The sequence below is a fragment of the Harmonia axyridis genome, chromosome 1 (genome assembly GCF_914767665.1).
Source record: "Harmonia axyridis chromosome 1, icHarAxyr1.1, whole genome shotgun sequence".
In the NCBI taxonomy this organism is placed as follows: domain Eukaryota; kingdom Metazoa; phylum Arthropoda; class Insecta; order Coleoptera; family Coccinellidae; genus Harmonia; species Harmonia axyridis.
In genome coordinates, this window is record NC_059501.1 from 24790552 (window position 1) to 24813827 (window position 23276).

General features: G+C 34.6%; 1 protein-coding gene across 1 annotated transcript in view; it reads left to right on the top strand.

Moving 5' to 3' along the window:
- The first annotated feature begins 191 nt into the window (after positions 1-191).
- LOC123681658 overlaps positions 192-23276 on the top strand; it is a 75523-nt gene continuing 52438 nt past the window's right edge. The window contains exons 1-3 of the mRNA XM_045619927.1: positions 192-432; positions 5613-5657; positions 14141-14414. Coding sequence (XP_045475883.1) covers positions 192-432; positions 5613-5657; positions 14141-14414 — 560 coding nt within the window. The remainder of the gene's footprint in view (positions 433-5612; positions 5658-14140; positions 14415-23276) is intronic.

The following is a 23276-nucleotide window of genomic DNA, read 5'->3' on the forward strand; positions in this document are numbered from 1 at the left end:
AAAACTGTGAAAAACTCAGTAAGAGTAGAATTTTTTTCTCGAAACAAATCCAGAGGGTCATTATTTGAACAAATAAACCCAAATAAATCACGAGCTGAAAAAAAAGTTGAAATTCTCGTTACCAACTCGAATCCCTGGAAGATAATTTCATCCCCCCAACTCTTCACAACCCCATTGAAAAGTCTCCCCTAATGCGACCTGACGAACTAAAAACCTACCCCAATTCAAGTACTCCAGTATCTCCAGCCTCTATCAATGAGTTCAACACCGGCTGGAGTCGTGAGGCAGACGCATGGCCTGTTCCTCTGGGCGTGAACGAGTTTCCTGAAATGGTTTCTGGATTCGGGAACAGTGTTTCAGCAGTTTCCGCGATGTTCGCGTTGTGCATGTCCCGAGGGCATCCCACAATCCAGGACGTACACAGCCAGAATTGTGAGTTACGCCTCTGTCTATCATTTGGAGGTATCGGCTAGAGTACAGGACTAGTTGACGATGTTCTTGGTTTTAGTTAATTGAGTAGTTTTTTCGAATTTTGGCTCATTGTTCGGTAGTTCATGGCTTTTTTGAACTTTTTCGGATACGGCAAAAAATTCTGCCGGTCCAAGTTCTATTCGATTAAAAAACTGAATAAGAATTCGAATTATTTTGAAATGTTCTTGAAAAATTATTTCGAAATTTTCTGACAGTACAAAAACCCGATAAAAGCAATAATTTTGAGATAATGATGAATTGAAACTTGAAAGACATTATTAGTCATATAATCTTTTATTGTGTTCATAAATTATTGTGCCATATGAAGATGTTACTTCACTGAGAAAATCATTTGAGGTTTTACTGAAAAAACTGTTCTATCCTGTTTTCCTAGATAATTCCGTTTATGCTGTTGAAAAATGATAGATATTTGATGAAGATACATTTTGAAAATATCTGCTTTTCTTTCAATGAAATAGTTTTGGTTATAACTAGAAGAAGAAGATCTTTTTCCTTATCAAAAACTTATCAAGTAGTCTTTTTGAATTTAACGGAATAAACGGGAATTAAGATTGACAAAAGCCCTTGGATTTTCACTCGATTAAATTGTATTGAGGTGCTTAAGCATTTTTTGTTCATGAAAATTATCTCATATTCCAATAGTCTGAACTGTTAATGAAAAGCAGAGAACTGATCGATTCAATTCGAGCGTAATTGAGCTGGACTTAACTTCATACGCTGGCTGTACTGCTGAATTACTTCGTATATTATGCATTCATTTTCAGATTCGAATAAACCCCTAGAATAGGTTACTTTAGGTTAGATAATAGATATTGGATTTAGGTGAATTTCGAAAATATATTCTATTTCTCCCGAAAAATTAGTTCGAATTAAAAAGAAAAGAAGAAGATTTTTCCATCAAAAACTCATTAAGTAGGCTATATGAATTTCACGAAATATACCGGAATTTAGATTAACAAAAGCCCTTGGATTTTCTCTCAAATCACTTGTATTGAGGTTCTTAAGCATTTTTCGTTCGTGAGAAATATCTCATATTCCAATATTCTGAACAGTCAATGAACTGATTAATTCAATTCTAGCGTAATTGAGCTGAAGTTTACTTCAGAAGCCGGCTGTACTGCTGAAATTACTTCGTATATTATGCATTCATTTTTAGATTCGAATAAGCTCCAAGAATAGAATAGGTTAGATTATAGATATTGGATATAGGTAAATTTTGAAAATATCTACTATTTCTTACAAAAAAATAGTTTTGATTATAACAAAAAGAAAATTTTTTCCCCATCAAAGGCTTTTTGTATTTTACGAAATAAACCGGAATTAAGATTAACAAAAGCCTTTGGATTTACGCTAAATTCACTTGTATTGAGGTTATTTAGCAATTTTTGTTTGTGAAAAATATCTTATATTTCAATATTCTGAACAGTTAATGAAAAGTATCGAACTGATCGTTCAATTGAGCTGAAGATAACTTCATTCGCTGGCTGTACTGCTAAATTACTATATTATGCATTCATTTTCATATTCGAATAAGACCCAATAACAAAAAAAAGATCTTTTTCCCATCAAAAACTTATCAAGTATCAAAGCTTTTTGAATATACCGAAATAAACAGGAATTTAGATCAACAAAAGCCCTTAGATCTTAACTCAAATCACAATTGAATTTCTCAAGCATTTTATATACGTGAAAAATATCTCATACTCCAATATTTAATAAAAGGAATAAAGCTGATCGATTCAATTCGAGCGTAATTGAGATGGAGTTAACTTTATTCGCTGGCTGTACTGCTAAATTATTTCGTATATTATGCATTCATATTCAGATTCGAATAAGCCCCAAGAATAGGTTAGGTGGAATCCAATTTCATCTGCAGGCATTTTTCAGATATCGCTTGTGAGAACACATAATTTCTAAACTTCTGAGTAGTGAATGAACTATTTGTATTTTTTGTTTTATTAAATGAGAAGTAATATTTTTTTCATATGAACTGTGGTTGCTTCGACATGTTTAAAACTTGAAAAAATATTATAACCATACATTTAACATAAACGAAATTAAAGTAAATTTTCGAACTGTATTTGAAAACCATAGAATTTTTCAGTTGACATCGAGCATTAATGAAATTAATTACAATACCAGTTGGCTGTCTCTTACATATGTTCAAAATTGGATTCGAAGAACATACATAAAACAGCTCTAAAAATTAAGAGTTCATCAACTTTCTCAACTTCTCGATTAGAAAATAATTATTACATTCACCAATAAAAAATCTACATCTACCTAGGCCCCGAGACAGAAAAAATTGAATTATTTTTAATTAATTCAAATTTTTCGATACTTTTCTAATTTAAATATAAAATAAAGGCAAGACTGATTTATGTGATCCTCCACCATAAATTTATAAAATTTAAAACAAGAATCAATTCAAAAAATTCAATTTCCAATTAATTAAGTACGTGTTATTATTTAGGAAATCCCAATACATTTGGGACACGTCCCTTATACCTGTTCTATTTGAATATGTATTTTGCATTCAGACTTGTATGATCCTTTATAAGCTATCGATATCATTGATTTCATTTTTTGTTGTCAATTCAATTCCATAATTTCAATTCATAATAAACTATAATATTCGTTTCTATATGAAATGGAGCCCAGAAGTTGGTTGGGTTCTTTGCGATTTATCTTCAAAAACAATCCTGTTACTGGTTTTTATTTTCTCGAAAGTATGGAGGGAGCTTCGCATAATGCATCATCTCAACACATAAATCTGTTGCATCTAGAAGTAATTGGATACTCCAACGTGGTCTTGTTGACATAAACCAAAATAAGGTAGACATGCTGAATGAATTTGAGCCAATCATATACGCACTGTTTTATCAGTGAGAACTGTACGATGCTAGTACATTGTACAGCATTCATTTTCCAAAATAGTTTACGGTTTACATTTGTAGTAAGGCACTTTTTCACATTGAATTACTCCTAATATGGTTGCCAACTTTCGGTGAAGTATCTTCCTCACTGCAAGGTCTATTTCTTCATATTCGTTACCTGCAAACATTTGGCGTCCAACCTCAATATATTGGACTGTTCGTTGGACATTCTTATCGACATCGATCGTCAGGAATATTTCAATCATTTATGATAAGCTTGCAGTATAGCTTCTCGTTGAAGAAAACTGTCTGTTTCCATATACATTCCATCTAATGTGAGCCAATAGTTCCAACGCAACAATACCGCCATAATCTTTATTCGCCTCGTTGAAATGTAGAGACTTCTCTCATCATATTTGCAGTTTTCTAGGATCGTCTGGTGGTTGTTGGTTCTTGTGAAGTTCTAAAAGGGTTGATTCGACTGCTTCACACAATGTTTCGTAGAACTTTGACTAACTTGCTTGGTCTCGTAGGCTATCTATTTGCTCATGAGTAAATTCTATGATGTCTAGCAGACTCCTGCCTCCTTTATTCCTCGAAGTATTGTCTTCTCGATGCTGCTTTTCCGAGGTTACATGTTGGATTTTGTCATCAAAGTTCTCATTTTGCGTTGCAGGTTAACTACGATATACTCGTATTTTGCTCCATTATACAGAAAGAGTATAATTGATCATGCGTATATATTGATCAATATCTTCATGTTCTTGATGAGTTCTCCTAATGAACTCACACTTTGAAACTTTCTTCATTATTTGATGGTTGATTCGTTGGTTTTGTTTGTATTTGTAGATATTGTCCGATTTCATTGCTTCTATCTTGAGCGAGACGTTCTCAAATTTGTGTAGGTGCGCGAGATCGCAGGTGGACTCTTCAGTTAGGCAATCCAGCAATCTCTGCTTAAGACACCCTCTCACACTATCGGGGAGAGGTGACTCTACTTCAACGCGGAGACCTTCATAAACCCACCGGAGCCGTAGTAGCGTGAGACACGAAGCCCATAACGCCACCAAAAAATTTTTTTCCTAATAAGCATATGCTTAGTAGTTATGTTTACCTTGAAATATTCAATTTTCATTCTCAAATGAATTGATCTTGTAATCAAGATATGGCATTTTTTTAATAAAGATATGTCGTAAAAGATTTCTTTGTTTTGAAGGCTTGGTTGGCATACGTTACATGACTCAATAAAATAAGTGGAATTCTATCCTACCAATATTGGATGAGAATTGTTAGATATAATTAATCACATATCATATATGTATACCTATACATAGTTCAGTGGTGTTCAAAAAGAATTTAGATAAATGTATAAACCTTGCAAGAAGTTTGATTGGGTTTTTTCAAATCAACACTCAAAATCTCAACTCCATCGAATTTGTGGTTATGAAAATACTGGTTAATTTTTTTTCGAAATTCTTTTCGAATTTACTCTGCTTCTGACCACGCTTTCAACATGAAATTTGCATAAGGTTTGGAATTGTTATTTTGAATATAAATGCACACTTTATCTCGCTCGAATCTGTATTTTTGAAGTTATCAGGAGAACAACTCAACTGCGGTATTCAACTCAGAATCTACTATGAAAACTCTAGTCTATAACTAGAGAGCTATTGTGTTTTTGTTCAGCCTCATTCTTCGAGACTTTTCCTGTCTATAAGTTCTCAAATTACAAAAATTGTGACAAACTTATAGAACAATTTGTTCGTAAAACGAACTCTCCACGATTATTTCTATAATAAATTAATCTACCTGATAATAAAACAAATGATAATGTTTCAAGTTCATGCATATGATGTGCAAAATCAATTTCCTGATATTTCACACTGTCACATTTCATGATGAACAAAATGAAATTTTCAATTTCAAAAGAGTTTTTTCCACATCTGCTATCCTAATTCCAATTGACGCGAATTCAATCGGACGAATACAAATAAACGTTCGTTGGCATTGCAAATAAAAAAATTGAAAATGAATTCACAAATATTTACTGATCCTTAATCGTTGTTCAGTGATGTTTACTGAGCCATGCACAATGGAATTTTCAATGAATCTATAGTAATAGCCCATCTGAATAGACCAACCAATTAGTCCAGCGTCTGGCCGCTGTGAATGTGCTAATGGTGGACTTATTCTTAAGCCGCTTATCAGCAACACAAACACCATTTAATGAGTAACGTTTTTCAGGTCTGAACAAACAAGTGAAAGGAGGATACCTACTGCGATACAGAAGTGAGTATGGATCTGCTTTTTGAAGTGATTTATTAACACTTAGCATGTTTTCCGTCGGAGTGTTTGTTTTTCCTTTCCTTTTACTTTTCATGGAACATTCAATAGTATTTCATTAGGAAAACTTTTTCCTTTTTAGTCTTATACAGTGTGAGTCTCTGACTAGTACATATATTTCAACCGAGGATTACTGAAGTCAATGGAAACACTTTATTCCTTTAGCATCTTTTTTCGATACATTTCGGTTGAAAAGATCCATAAAAAATGTTATTTCAAGTTATATCTAGCAAATGAAATGGAATTGAAGGCAATGATTCTCGGAATATAGTTTTATGAAAAGTAGCGTATTCTTCATAGCTTTACTCAATTTCAAAACTATGTATTGCTCATACTGTGGAAAATATTATTTCTCACGGCACTTTGCCCACACCTCGCTTGGTAGACCAATGAAATTGGGCTTTTGAGTCGTTTCTAAGGAAACGCAATAAATTAGCACATACTGTCAACGAAGGCCATTTTGATTTAAATCAAGTCCATTACTAGAATTATTGAAATTTGTGCAGTTGTAGGAGAAGTATAGTGTGCAACATGTGGAGAAAGTCCTTTTCTCGCTGGTGTGTTTGCGGCACTCGCCTTTCAGGCTCGTGCCACAAACTTCCACACTCGCGAGAAAAATTGGACTTTCCCCACTTGTTGCACAATATACTATTTATATATGAGATGAATATTTACCGAACATAAAATTTCATAAAAATCTGGTCAACTCCAAAATTTCCGCTATACCAAGTGGAAAAACAAATCGAAACGAAAAAAAAAATAAAAAATAAAGAAAAACCCCAGGAATCATTGGTTGAAATATACATGTACATGTCAAAGAAACCTAGTATAGTTGAATCGTATTCTTGCTGAGGAGAACTGGGAATATATTTTCACTGAAATGAATCCTGAGTTGTGTTTTAATCGGTTATTGATTAAATTCCAAATTTACGTCAAACGAAATACGGAATCGAGGATTTTGGATTATTTTAGCATATTTCTCAGTAATATCGGTGAACAGATGGCAAGTAAATTGAATGATTTCATGAAATACCGTTCAACCCAAATATGATTTCGATTCTATGTTTTCAAATTCAGTTATAGAGGGGGGTTTTTTAGGGGACATAACCCGTCCAATTGAAAAAAAAAATGTAAGCAACTATTCAAAAAACCATTTCAAAAATCTGAAAGATTTTTTTTCGTCAAAATGGGGGTAACCCGCCTCCAAGAGTCAACGCTTGGATGTTGGGTTAGTGAAAATGATCTTTTAAATATTATAAATCCTTCAAGGTCAAATGCTACTCCCGGCAGGGAAGGTATTTCGGTGCAACTAATCAAAAGCTGTTATATTTATGTTTTTTACACGATTCAAATATGTGTCTCACGAAAAGCCCAACATAGGGACTCTTCTAAAAAATAATCATATTATTACCCAAAAGTTTTAAGAAAACTATAATGCCCATAATTAACTCCGCGAAAATATATACAAGATCTGACAGAATAGTCATGAGACTATAGCAACACTGCAAGTGTCTGCAAGCGTCTGCCAACGCTGCGGTTTCATTCTTAATGAACCTCGTGTATCAGTACCATCCAATAGCTCAGTACGAGTATCGAGTTTCAACTCCTTGGGTTACGCTTGGATAATCCGCTAGTGTGAGGAATTAAAAGTCAAAACATGCCTATGGAAGAAATTGTTCAAACCGAGCTCAAGTTTTTTGCTGCCATAAACATTGTTAGAAAGCAGAGGATACATTAAAGTTGAATCACATTCAGGCAGGCCATCAACTTCTAAAACCGATGAAAACATTGAACGTGCGAACACTCTAATGAGATCAGACCATCGTTGACATTGAATATTCAGTGAAGAAGTTAATTTGAACAGATTTTCCGCTCATCAAATTTTGACTAAACCAAAAGGGATGTGCCAAAATAGTGATCTCTCCATAACAGAATTCTTTACCCTTAACGACATTTCTGTGGTTCTCCAGTATCCCTATCCACCTTCAGTCTTTCCGATTTTCTCCTTTTTTTCTAAACTTCAAATTACGTCAGTTCGGGACTAAATTTTGTACCTGTTGAAGACTTCCAGCGCTGCTACCAAATCAGGAGCAACGTCTCCAAAGGTCCAAAGGTAATACTTTGAAGGGTAACATAGGTTGGTATATAAAAAAACATCATCATCACTTTTTTGTGCCACACTTCGTATAATATTACTTGTGTAATATGGATTGATGAGATATCTAATAATTAAGTACGTTTGGATCGGATATCAGTTTGGTTTCTGAAATATTATTAGTACTGGGTAGTACATACTGAGAATGTCATTCTTGAACTGATGAAGTCGATTATTTTAGCAAGTATTTGGTCTTTGGTGATCTTCTCAGATTTGACGAAGGCGATTTATTAGGATATTTTATTGAGTAGACAGAAGCTGTTGGCATCCGTGTAGCAGAATTGAATATCTTTCGCACTCAACTTCATTAAAGATTTCCAAGTTAGAAGGTTGGGCAATAAAAAAGTGACACTTTTCCAATTTCGAAGGGCTTTCTTGAAGGAATGGTTTTAGAAGGTTTGGTCTACATAAACCTACAAATAACTCGTTTCTTCTGCCGATGATACTGTTGCCATCTTTGAGGTTTTCTTGAAGGTCAAACTGGGCACTGAGACAGAACATTTCGGAAAAAAAAATTTAGTACCTACTATTTCTGGTACGACTGTTGATCAACCAAATGTTGATTTCTTGATGATGCATGCTGACAAATCCAAGAATTACTCTGTTTGGAATTGTGGCTCATTAACTTTATAGAATAATGTTAATAGTGGACAAAAAACAATTAATTTGAATAAGGATATGGCGCCATGGTCGAGTCTACCGAAACATGGCACTGTCCCGTTGAAATCGTTCGATGTCAAAAACGGAATCCTTCAACTGAGACACGACGAAATGGTAATAGCATTATAACGTCCACCCTCTTGTTAAATTGCTCAATTCATTTCAAAAAACAGCGGCCCAGTTAGCTTTCTCATCGACAATTCGTGATGTGCTGTGGTGCAAATATGACAATTTGGCCTATTGATCAAACTCTATAGTAGAAAATACACAGGATCATATACTCTTCCAGAATTCAATTCCATTCCATCGATGTGTTGAACGAAATGTAGTTTATCGCCGAACCAGAACTAAAGATGATAATTTTATCTATCCAAATAAACTCATTTTCACGAGCATATCTCATTTTTTTCGCAAATAACCATAATATTTATTGCGAAAATACGAGCGGAAAATCAATAAGTTGTGAAATGTATTTACCTAAAAGATTATTCTCGCAGTTTCCATACTGAGAATTGAGGATCATGAATATGAAGAAACTTATTCAATAAATTCAATGTTAAAACTGTTGATTTCCATTTCCGAGAATTTTAATCTAATTTGAATTGAAAATTTGGATACACCTACCCCGTGATCTGATGTTTAATTATACTTATTCGAACACCGCAATTCACAATGTCTATTTAATAATAAAAATTTAAGACTGGTTTTAAATAAAAATTATTGTTAAATACGGGGCGAGTCAAACATTATTCGAAATGAAATCCGTAAAATCCACAATTCAACCTGTAATTGAAGAAGTCATCCTCGGAATTTTCCAATTTTTTGTCATTATTCTCAGTACAAGTACACTATTATAATGTCAAACAGAATCAGCTTTGCTATGACCAGTTCTTGAGATAAACAAGGTAATATATTAAGAGGGGCGACCGTTATTACAAAAGTTATGTCAATTGAAATTTTCACCGGTAAAAGCCACGTTGGTGTATAACCAGTACGACTTTTTCAATTACAGGGTGAATTATGAACTAATAGAATTTCATTTTGAATAATGTTTATTATATTATTATCTTATATTATAAGTGAGCAATATTTGACGCGCTAAAGCATTTCCTTCAAGATGTTTTCCTACATTACTTGAAATGTTACTTTGAAGAAATGCTATTTTCCAACTTCGATTCGCTGTATCTTGAGAACTAGTCATAAAATTGAGTTGGCTCATAGACTTTCTTATTCAGGAGGGCATATTCCACAACATACGAAAAATTCAGGAATCTTAACAGGTGACAATTTTCCATAAGGTTGCTGTCTGGTCATTTTTGTAATTAAGGAGAATTATAAGAGTTTATTTAGTCTACTTGATGAAACATATCCAAATGAATATGAAAAAAATTGACAGATTTGTGTCTATTCATCACAATAATATAACTTTATGGTATTTTTTTTTATTTTTGTCTAGGAATAAAATTCTAATAATGACAAAATTAATAACATACCTAAAGGAAATTCAAAATAACTAAAACTGTGCTATTTGAGTAAACGGTTAACGAATTGAATTACTAAATTAACATAAAGACAGACATACGTTTCGGAATTTTTGTATCTACTAATACGATTTTTCCTAATGTGTCTTATAGTTCAACAAAAATTTACCAATTCCCCATTTGTATATGTACATCACAAAAATTGCAATTGAGGAACTTCAAACTAACTAAACGTAACTGTTTCTCCAGTAAGGATTCACAGAGAAAGCTATTACTTCATGTAGTCATAGATTTCTTTCTTGTTATTCTCCTAAACTACATAAACAAATATACGTTTACAATTGAAATAACAATTTTAGAAATTTTTAATTTATTCTTTTGTTGATAATGACTCTCAACCAATAAATGATTACTTCAAATTATAAAAGTTTATTGAGTCTACTTGATGAAGGAAATTCAAAATAAATATCAAAAATTGACAACTTTGTGTTTGATTTCTCCCAAAAATTCAGAGTTGGGGTTGAAAACCTCCTGCTTCAACAACACCTCTATTCGCAATATTCAAGGTTGAAAATCGATTTCAGCTGTTCGATATCGGAAATAATGAACCGATATTAACCAAAACCTCAATCAGCCACTTGCGGCAGCGCCAAGAATTCATCTTCATTACCGCCAAAACTTAATAGTCTCATTTCCTCCAGCTAACAACCGTTGCTGACTGTCGAATGAAAAATTTCCCCCATCTCCTCTGTAATTCCCCTAATTGAAAGGTTCAAAACCTGTTTCATCGAATTTTCGACGATGCACTCTTCCATCACTGGATCTCGAGCAGTACTAATTGCCTTTTTGTTTCACCTCCTGCTTGGATGACCCATTAAAAATCCTTTCAGGGCGTCACTGTTTATGAAATATTGACCTCGGAGCTCTTTGAACTTCCAGTCACGTCTGCTGGCTACTTGACAGGTGACAATTCTTCTTCTCAAAAGTACCCAAGGACCCAGGATGTATTAGCCCAATTAAAATGTCCCCGGTCTGATGAACAGATGGCGGTGCTAGTATTAAATCCATAAGATTTTTAGTTAGTTTCAACCTTCGAACGATACGTGTCAAAATTTGACAGCAGTCCGACCATTAGTTTGTGAGATATTGAGTTGTGAGTGTAGCTACTTTTGTTATTTGAAAGAAGATGGAAAAAAAAGAAAAGGGATTTTGCCTATATTTTGAAATTGCTTTTAATTTGCAGATATGCCCTACATAAACATGAAAAAAAAAATTTCATGAAAAAATAAAGAAAGTACCAATAAAATACGTAAATAAAAAAAGTTTTCAAAATTCCCGCTGAAACGCTCCATTCTGTCACGGTATTATGGTGACGTCACTGCATAAAAGCCACCACCCTAAACAAACTAACAAGTTTATCTATGATCACCACGTGCTAACGGTCTGTCAAACTGAACTAATATCAGCTATTGACAGTCAAGTTCCCGTAATTGAAAGGTTCAAAACCTGTTTCATCGAATTTTCGACGATGCACTCTTCCCTCTCTGGATCTCGAGCGGTACTAATTGCCTTTTTGTTTCACCTCCTGCTTGGATGACCCATTAAAAATCCTTTCAGGGCGTCACTGTTTATGAAATATTGACCTCGGGGCCCTTTGAACTCCCAGTCACGTCCGCTGGCTACGAACCACTCGATGGGCTTCCTAGACGGAGCCGAAGGCAAATTATCTGGAGGTCCTTTGCGTTGACAGGTACACGTTGTGGGGTGTCCCGCGATCAGACCTTTCAACTGCAGCTTAATGGCCATTGTAATTGCATTTCGGAGTTGTGTCAGTTGCTGTGAAAACACTTCGAAGTCTGGAACTGATTTAATGGATTATTTGAGTGGAACAGTTGTTGTTAACAAGATTGGAAAATTGTTCAATATCGCACTTGACTAGAGATATGGGTTTGGTTCAGTTTGACTTCGATTGGTTTGGGGAAGTTTATGATCTGAAGTTCAGATGTGAAACACTAAAATGTCTATGTTTGTATGGTTCAGAATTGCTTTCTTAAACTCACAAGATTGAATATGAGTAGTAATTTAATAAGTGCACAAGGCACTGATATTCTTTTACGAAGTTCAAAACTTGAATGGAAGAATGGCGTTATGAGCATTCATATTATTATAAGTATTAATCTTTGTTTTCTCTAATTCGCTGAAATTTCATTGAAATTGATGAAATATTTCTATAAACATCGTTTAGTTATTTTTGCTTTGAAAAATGTGGGTTGAAAAAACAGTTTTCACAATTTGACAGAAAATAGATAAATCCTTGGCAGAGCAGTTCCTAATACCAACATAACAGATCAATTGAAAAGTTCCCGGTCTACTATAGTAAAACACATTTTTTGGCAAAATTCGATTTTATTATTCAGCATAGTTGTCTTCGAGGGCGATTATAGCGATCTTCTAACTTTTGATACCATTTTTGTAGTAGCTACGATTTATCTCTCACTTCAAAATAGGCCTCAGTTTCGGCGATTCCTTCTTCATTGGCGCTAAATTTCTTTCCAGCGAACATTAGTTTGAGGTCTGAGAACAGGAAAATGTCGTTGGGGCCAGATCTGACGAATATGGTGGAGGCAGAAGCAATTCGAAGCCCAATTCATGCCATTTTGCCATTGTTTTCATTGATTTGTGACATGGCGAATTGTCTTGATAAAACAGCACCTTTTTTTCTTCAAATGGGACCGTTTATTAACAATTTCATCCTTTAAACGATCCAATAATGCTATATAATAATCGCTGTTGATGGTCTGGCCCTTTTGAAGGTAATGATTATTATACTTTGCGCATCCCAGAATACTGATGCCATAACCTTGCTAGCTGACTGTTGTGTTTTTCCTCGCTTTTTCCTCGCTTCGGATTCGGTTCATCGTTTGCAGTCCACTCAGCTGACTGTCGATTGGACTCCGGAGTGAAATGATGGAGCCATGTTTCATCCATTGTCACATATCGATGCAAAAATTTAGGTTTATTGCACTCAAACAGATTCAAACACTGCTTAAAATCATTAACACGTAGTTGCTTCTTATCGATTGTAAGCTCGCGCAGCATCCATTTTGCACACAGCATTCTCATGCACAAATATTCGTGAATTATTTGATGTACACGTTCAGATGATATCTTCACAATGTCTGCTATTTCAATCGATTTCACTTTACGGTCATTCAAAATTATTTTATGAACTTTTTTCATTTTTTCATCGGTGACAGACTCTTTTGGGCGTCCACTGCGTTCGCCGTCTTCGGACCTCATTTCATCACGTTTAAACTTACCATACCAATCAATGATGTTTGATTTTCGTGGTGCAGACCCCGGAAACTCTTCATCAAGCCAAGATTTTGATTCAACTGTATTTTTTCCCTTCAAAAATCAATATTCAATCAGCACACGAAATTCTTTTTTTCCCATCTTTTTTCAAATAACAAAAGTAGCTACACTCACAACGCAATATCTCACAAACTAAAGGTTGGACTGCTGTCAATTGACAGCAGATAATTTACACGTGTCGTTTGAAGGTTGGTACTAACTAAAAATCATATGGATTTAATACTAGCACCGCCATTTGTTCATTAGACCGGGGACTTTTCAATTGGCCTAATACACTGTGGGCCAACCAAAACTCCACAACTCGATTTTCTGGCTTCATAATGAAAATGTAGTAAATTGCTTGGACCCGTCAACTTCTGATTCGAGGGGATATAACTTTTTAGCTCTTCGCATCCCTGTTATAGCAATCCCCTAACAGGGGTGTGTTCAACCCCTTAATTTTGAATAGGGATTAAGGGTGTTGCAATACGTCATTTTGAAGATCTCATCCAGTACTATCAAATGTTTTTCTAACTTTGGGCGACCGGATCTCCGAGACTAGTCGAGACTGCTAAATATTCCATTTGAATTTTTGTTCAGAAGACCAAAATACGTTCCACTAAACATAATTTTTCCAAAGGGTGGAGTGCGATAACTATATATTGAGAATGTCATGAAAATAGAATAGTAAAGAACAAAATAAAACTCATCTGGTAATTTTTGATGTTTTGAATTGTTGCCTCTCTCTATAATATTTGAGAGTTCGTTTTTTTTTCTAGAAGGACTGTTCTGTAGCGGTTGGACCGAAGAATGGGTTGTCCTTTACGAAGACTCAACATTGGCATGGTACGCAGACAAAGGGCTCAATAGGCCCAGAGGTCGGATACGAATTGGAGACTCACCAGATCTTCTAGCCGTCGGTGAATGGACCAGAAAAGTGCCAAAAAGACCAAGGTTTCCTCGGACTTGCCACCTAGGTCAATTAATAGCTATAGGATCCAGACGACCACAGGATGTACATTGGTTGATAGCACAGTCTCCCACGGAAGTGAGGTGTGTAATAAATATTTATTTCAATATTTAGTTCACTTTATATCAATTTGACAAATTTCGTATCGAAAAATTTGAGGAAAGTATTTACTTGTCATCAGGAGTTTTTGAGTGCCCATTCTTTCATGCGCCAATTGCACATATGGATGCCCCAGATCTTTATCTAAACAGAATATCCTAAGCGAGAAACAGAGATGGAATCACTTTATTCGAAAAAATATAAAATGATGAAGTCATTTGAACAATTCCCTTTCGAACATCGCATTGAGGTGAGGGAGGTACACGTAAGCATGTCTCTGATCGCTCACGAAAGCGGAAACGAAACTACGAGAAAGATCATAAATGAAAATTTTGATTGGACTATCGCTGTAAGTGAAAGGAAAAATATTGCCTTGGACCGTCTTTGTATATGAACATATTTTGATTATTTCGGTTTTCAAGATATTAATTCAATCTTAATAACTCTAATCAACTCTAAATAAACTAATTTGTTCGACTCGGCAAAAATAAAACCACAACATTTAAAGATTTGGATGAGACGTACAAATCGTACTTTTTCAAAGTTAGTTATAACGTGTAACTCTATTGAAAAAAAGGGCGTAGATATAGGGGGGTACTGGGGGTAATTACCCCTCCATGGTAAATTTTTTCTGGATGGGTGCCCGCTTCTTTTCTCCAGAATTATTTTTTGTGAACCACTGGTAGTTTAGGAAAAAAAAGTTCAGTACTACACTTTTTGGTTTGTTGTAGTTTTGTCGTATCTGTAATCGATTTCGAGAAAAAAATTCAAACAGCTCTCTATAGTAATTCTCAGGAAAATCCAAATTATTATAAAGATCCAGTTGGGTAGCTGTGATTAATGACTTAATTATAAGTTTTGGTACTTATTTACCAACTCTGTAGCGATGATAAACTGGTTAAGCATCACAAAAAGGACTACAAGAACACCTTGTATCTTGAGAACAAAGCGTTTGCGGGCTCATGTTTATGGGCCATTTTATTTTTAAAATTATCCAAGGAATCTCTCATTTTCCTTCGTAACTCCGATCCAGGAACACTCAGTGTAAGATAAGAACAATCTAATTGGCAATAAAAAGAAATTATGTCGAGTAATTTGGTCCAAACTTTTTCATCAAGCTTCTTTTTCTCACATTATAGATATGAGTAAACAATGTCGTCAAAATTTCTTTTTCGATTACGATTCGGTTCATTGATTACAATTGAATATTACGTTCTACGTAGTTACGAACATTCAACATCAACAATTTCATATTTGTTACATTAATTCCCTCGGCTTTGTACTAATAGGGAAGTTCGATTTAGTTTTGATGGAACACTTACGCAGAATATCCAATGAGAAAATTAGTTTAACTTATTGAGTGCATTGAGTCAAAATGAAATTATTCATATGTCCGACAGTGCAGTCAAGGTGAGCATTATCAAGAAAACAAAAATGCCAATTATTCTTTCGTTAATTTTCTACTGCACTCCTGATATTAGGCATATAAGGCAAGCATCTCATACAATACGTTATGTTAATGAAGAGAAAGATCATATTAACATATGAGAGAGCTCCATAACGCATCTGGTGGCTTCAGAAACATTCCGAAAAAGCTCTCACTGAGCCTGAATTTCATTACCGTCGTGCAAAATTCATGAGTGTTTCCTTCATATGTTATTTTTCGACGAATTACATAACCTTTCAGCGCTCCGGCACAGAATATTCAATCTGCCTACACAATGGAAAACACATTCTTTTCTCGATAGTTTTATCCATTACTGAAAAATCTGGGAAGTACCGAAAATAAGCAAACTAAGCGATAAATGACAGGACCTATCTGTTTCGAAGAATTACAAAACCTACGGTATATTCAATCTCTCATAAGAAGATTGACTTTCAGCTCATGTCAATAACCATGTGCTTGGAAATTATCTAGGAGAACTCTTGTTTTTAAATAGGGGGACAAACTATGCCCGAGCAATTATCGTCCTATTAGCCTCCTTCCTATCATCCTCCAAGATTGCTGAGAGTTGTTGGTAAAAAGTTGCTCAGTTTGTTGTTCAACAACAACATAATTCCTGAGTGCCTACACGGTTTCCTACCTGAGCGTTCAGTCATTACGTGTCTCTTGCAATGCCTTCAGCACTAGACCAAGACTTTTGACTGTGGGATATCCTATTTGGCCTTCTCCCGAACAGTTGTCCGTGTCCTTTTTAATCGTCTGCTCTACAAACTCTTACATTTTAGTATTAGAAAAAGTTCATGGCTTAATGTCACTCGTTCATCATTGGTAGGTATTTTTCGGTCAGAGTGGGCGATTCTTTTCTCGATTTCAAGGAAGTTGTTAGTGGTGTCCCCAGGGCTCTGTCTTGAGTCCACTCTTTTTGTTATTTCTGTTTCAGATCTCACTTTCAACATTTTTTTCTCAATATGCTGACGATATTAATTTATTTTACGATGCTCGATACCTTGATATCTTTCGAGGTAACTGGTGCGGGTGGATCGATGATGTCAGCAGTGACTCCTTTCTCTAAAGGTGGACAAATGTGAGGTTCTCTATCTTGGTGGACACAATGCGGGATACCAATATCTTTGCAGTGTTCTGCAAATGCACGGAGCATAACAGCCTTGGCGTCATCATTACAGATAGAGATTCACGGCTTGACTTGATTTTCAAGCTACTAACTTGGCTTGAAATCAATACAAGTTCAAGTCGACGGGTCAATTACTTATTCATCAAGTACTTGAATATTCCGGTAGTTTCCATTAAGCTACTTGGTTTTTAGTAGTTTTATTGTACGGTGTGCACATTGATAAAAAAAAAGGATTGAATTAATACAAAAAAACATTTTATTGATGATACTTATTGTATGGAAGAGCGAAAAATTTCAACTATTTCGAAATGGTATCATAATTAAAAACACTAACAAAATATAAAAATATATATAGTTTCTTATTATAGAGAAACCTTCAAGCACTGTTTAATAACATCATTTTTCATCCAGAATCTGAGACACACAATCTATTTCAGGTTTTTGCAAGAGTCAGAGTAGTTCTGGAGAATTGTCTTACAACAGAGGCTGAAGATACTGGCATTGATAAAAATCTCTGGCCATTTTTGCCCTGTTTGGAAAATCGTTTTCGTGTCTCTTCCACCATTCTAAAATATGTACCAACTGCCAGCAAGTAGTTCAAGCTGGAATTTGTCTATATCATAACGCCAAGCCATTTCATTTGCTCGATCTACAGGAAATTTCTTGAATAAACTTAGGATATCAGTGTCGAATTCACTGTATTTATCTTTCGAAAATGATTATATTGTCTTAGCGCGCAGGAGCTTGTAGAAATATAGGCCGTGCGACTCGTGCGAATCAAGCTGAAGTAATATCAAGAACCTTGATATCAAGTAAAGCAATATATATCTTGAATCGAGTATGTCAAGTATGTAATGTGTCACGAGCTTGATTTTCAATTGAGGTAGTTGGTTAAAATATCAAGCTACTTGACTTGATGAATTCCTAATTACAGAGGATCTCTCCTGGTCTGCCCATGTGGACAATTAAGCCATGAGAGTCAATAAAGATCCAGGATTTAATACTGAAAGCCTGTCCTGGATGTTCAATCAATACTTTCAGGTAGCTATATTGCTATATATAACTAACATCTGGTCAAAAACTCTGACAATAATCAAACCAAATGACAAATGATGATCAAACTAAGCATCAGTAGAGGGGAAGTTTGTACCTACACAGTTACAATGAGTATTAATATCTTTTTTCAAGCGAGCTCCTGAAAATATAAATTCCCGATATCTTGTTTCCGTAATGCACTCCAATGGTCGTTTATTTGAGATCATTAAATTTATTTTCCATCCACGGATTTGATCATTACGTTCAGATTCTCTACCTACCCCTCTTGTTTATATTTTAAAATCCCTTTCAATTAGTAAAATGGCTTTATAGGGGTCATGAGGAAGATCCCAACTTGGGTTTTCATTCATTATAAGTTGTTAATACTGAATTAAATTCAATATGTTGTCAATGCAATATCCATTCTCCTCCTTCAAGTGTAATATAAACCCAAAACCGAAAGCTCAAAAGAACCCTCCAAAAATATTCGTTCGATTCGAATGAACAATTGAAATGAAAGAAGAAAGTACCATGTTTCCATTCCTCTTTATGTAAAATGGTCGATTGAAACGCGTCATTTACTATAACCCTCGCAGTGGAAATTCCGAAGTCACTTTGATGTCTACAACTAAAAGGAGGAAGGTTTTACCGAAAAACCACATAGATTTTAGGAGCTTTTAGATGTTGTCACCCCAGAAATTCGAACATTTTCGTCCGGTAAATCCTCTAATCCAACATTTGTAACCTTTTGAGAGATAAACCTGGATTAAACAACATATTCTTATTCGCTTCATTATACGGTACTCTTTAGATACATTTAGTATATAAATATCAAAAATTGATAACTTTCTGTACTATTCAAGTCCATGTTTTAAAAATTAAGCAATTTGTCATAGGAATTTGGACAGAAATAAATAATCAATTATGATTTTACCAACGTTTCGGAACGTCTTGTTCCTTTTTCAATGCTGAAAATAAAACATTTATTAAACATAAATAGAAACAATAAAAACTTGATTTCATACCTCATCATACAATTAATAAAATAAATACTTAAAATAGTTAGTTAAAATGATGAACAATCAAACGGTTTCGACGTATGTCAGTCAATAGATTAAAAACAAAAATCGGAACTACATATGTTCTGGCGCGAAGTATCATTGACACATATTTTCAAATTTAGCCTCGGTTTATTCAACTATGATAAAATAAATAACTACAAACTCAAGCGGGATCAGGTTTGCCTTGTTAACAATAGTGGAGACGTCAATACAATGGCTAAGGCCGCACCTACATTAGGTCCGCATTTCTCCCGATCCGATACGATCCGACGTTGTCTGATGGTCGGACGACGTCGGAAGAAAAACAAACACCTTTATCTTAATGTTAGTGCCTACAACATGATCGGCCGTCAAATCGGATAGTGTCGTGAGTCGTCGGGAATCGAGAATTCGGAAGCTTCGTTTCAATTGTAGGCACTAACATTAAGATAAAGGTGTTTGTTTTTCTTCCGACGTCCTCCGACGATCGGACAACGTCGGATCGGATCGGATCGGATCGGGAGAAATGCGGCCCTAATGTAGGTGCGGCCTAATACGGTGAACAACATACACATTGGCTCACAGACTGAGGTGACTGCAAAGTTAAAATATTTCAAGCTCGCATTTTTCCCTGGGTTATCCTACAAGCTACACAATATATTCAAGGGATTTGGTTGCAAGACCTCATTCTACAACATCATTGATATTAATAAAAAATTTTCACCAACATAAAAGACAAAACCCCTCCTTCCATGCAATCTGGCCTAGTATATAAAATTCCATGTCAGGATTGTGATAAAGTGTACGTGGGCCAGACAAAACAATACTTAAAAGATAGGGTTAGACAAAACAATAATGATGGAAAACATTTAGAAGCCGAGAAAAAAACTGCCCTCACACAGCATGCACATAGAGAGGGACACAGATTCAACTTCGAAAATGTAACTATCCTAGATAGAGAACCACATTACTTTAGACGTCTTTTAAGTGAAATGATATACATAAAAAGAAACAAGAATGTAAATTATAGAGAGGATACAAATAACTTGAGTACTGTTAATGACTACATGATATCCAGGATAACGGTACCTAATGGATAGCAATTTCGTGTTTGTCGCCAGATTGATGTTCGCCTCTTGTGTTCGTGTTTGTTTTTATTTTTGTGCTGTGTATTTGCTGGTTCGAATAAGCCGAGGCTAAATTTGAAAATATGTGTCAATGATACATCGCGCCAGAACATATTTATTTATTTATTTATTCATAAATACATCCAACAGGCCAAGGCCCAATTACAGGTGTATGCAATAATACAAAAAGAAATCACAATAGTACTTACTTAGGAAGTTATTCAAATTTGGCTTATCAAATGTTCTTGTATCACTCCTTGAGTCCTTCTTGACCAATAGGGAATACTATGTTGAATATGAAGGATTGAGGTCATTTTCATTCACCGCGACTTCAGGCGTTCCGCAGGGATCCAATTTGGGACCACTCTTGTTTATTTTGTTCATTAATGACATTTTGGGTATCATTTGTTCGCATAAGTTGCTTTTTGCTGATGATTTGAAACTATTTAAAGAAGTTAGTTGTGTACTTGATTGCTCTCTACTGCAAGACGACCTCAATAGGCTATCTAGATGGTGTGTTGAGAACGAATTGCCTCTGAATATAGAGAAGTGTAAGACAATGACGTTTACGAGGAAACTGACACCAATTACTTTCCACTACAAAATCAGTAACTTGAATGTGACGAGAGTAACTGAGGCGAGAGATTTGGGTATTCTTTTTGATCAGAAACTAACTTTCTCCTCTCATATAAAAAATATAACTTCTAGTGCCATGAAAACTCTGGGTTTCGTAATACGCAATTGTAAGGAATTTTCTTCGTTGAAAGCGATCTCAACCATTTATCAGGCACTTGTTAGAAGTAAACTTACATATTGTAGTGTAGTATGGAATCCTTGTCATAAAAAAATACATCGATTGTATTGAGAGGGTGCAGAAAAAATTCATAAAATTCCTTTATTTCATGAAACATGGTTCTTATCCAGATAGAAACCACAGTTATGAATCACTTTTGAATAAGTTTGAGTTCGCTTCGCTTAGAAAGGTCCGTGAAATAAATGATTTGATATTTCTTTACAAAATCGTGCACAATCGGGTAGATTCAATGGCTTTGCTCTCCTCATTGCAATTTAATGTTCCTCGTTTCACTTCTAGATCACACACAACATTTCATATTGATGTACCAAATTCATATCATCACTTTTTCTGTCCGCTAACAACAATGTGCAGAAGTTATAACAATCTAAGGAATGTTGACATATTTTTTCTTTCATTATCTCAATTCAGGAGATCATTGAACCACACGTTGAGGAACTAACCGACATAGATGATTCATTGTATATGTATGTTTTTTTTTGTTTCCATTATTCTAAGACTGCATGTTACCTTATTTTTTATCTGCTTTATCAATTCACAAATTTACTTTTCACTATTGAATAATTTGACCAGCAAAGGTATAGCTTTTAAACATATGTAGTTCCGATTTTTGTTTTTAATCTATTGACTGACATACGTCGAAACCGTTTGATTGTTCATCATTTTAACTAACTATTTTAAGTATTTATTTCATTAATTGTATGATAAGGTATGAAATCAAGTTTTTATTGTTTCTATTTATGATTAATAAATGTTTTATTTTCAGCCTTGAAAAAGGAACAAGACGTTCCGAAACGTTGGCAAAATCATAATTGATTATTTATTTCTGTCCAAATTCCTATGACAAATTGCTTAATTGATAACTTTGTGTCTATTCCTTCACAATAATGCATCTTAATGATATATTTGGTTCATTTTTGTCTTGAAATATCATTCCAGTTCTAATGACAAAAATGACAGATTGATTACGGTTCACGAATTGTTAACCGTTTACTCAATTCGTACAGTTTCAGTTATTTTGAATTTTCTTTATTAATTTTGTCATTTTTATTGGATATATAGATATCGATATGGATATAATTGGAATGATATGCCAAGACAAAATTTGTGAAAAAAATAACTCTAATTTTTTGTAACTAAGAACCTTGAGTAAAGAATTAAATCCACTATTCATGAAATAATGTTATATTGAACTTACCGTCAATAGGTAATCTTAAACAGACAGTTGAACTTTCTGAAGGTAAGTTCAATATTACATTATTTCGTGAATAATGAACCGATTTTGAACATTTTAACTGGATGTTTACAGAACATAAATGAATTTCAAACTAACCAACCCTCGACATCTCTTTCCTTTAAAAAAAATGTTGGAGGTTGATGCCACCTTCATGGGGGTGGTTTTTCCGGAACAAACTCATGATGGAAATTTGTACCCCTCAAAGCAGAAGTTGACATTTTTTTTAAATCTTCGTTCTGGGCCGGTCATGGTTTTTGTTAGGACATCCTGTGTGAGATGAAGTGTACGCTATCCCAATAGAATGAAAAGATGATTCGATTTCAGCAGAATTGGGATTACCTAACGTCCTGCACCCTTCAAACTGTATAGTGCATTTTTCATAACCGATGCTACATTATATATTGCTGCCATATTAAAATCTCAGGAAAGATGGATGGTATTATTAAAACACGATTCAAACCATCTTCACTCAAATTTGATTGTCATAAAGTAAATTAATTCAGTTTCCAGGTGAGCGAAATGGCGAATGCGCCGGTTTTCAATTTTGTGAACTTTCAAGATAACTCGATTCTGATATTGAATACGAGCATCACACTCTACAGAATGAACAAACATGATAGTTGTTTTTAATTTTTGTACTCCACAAAGCTCATTAAGTCATTAAGGCAGTTTAGGCCATGAACTGTTCTGTTAACTCTTCGTTTCGTACAGGTTGTTTTCTAGTGTACTACTATTTTCTGCTGCTCTATGACAACCCCTATCCGTTAATGATAAATATTGAAGAAAGTCCATGGTGGGAAAAACTCTCTTTTGTTCATATGAGAGTAACAAACGGTATGTGAAAAATATTTTTTCTCCGATTAACATCAACATAACACATATCAATCAGCAAAGTATTACTTTTCGTATCTAGGCAGCAAAGTGAGAATTTCTTGTCTAGGCAGTAAAATGTTTATTCACAATGCCAATAAAACAATAAAAATGGCATTTTTCGACAAATCAATATTTTTTGCCACC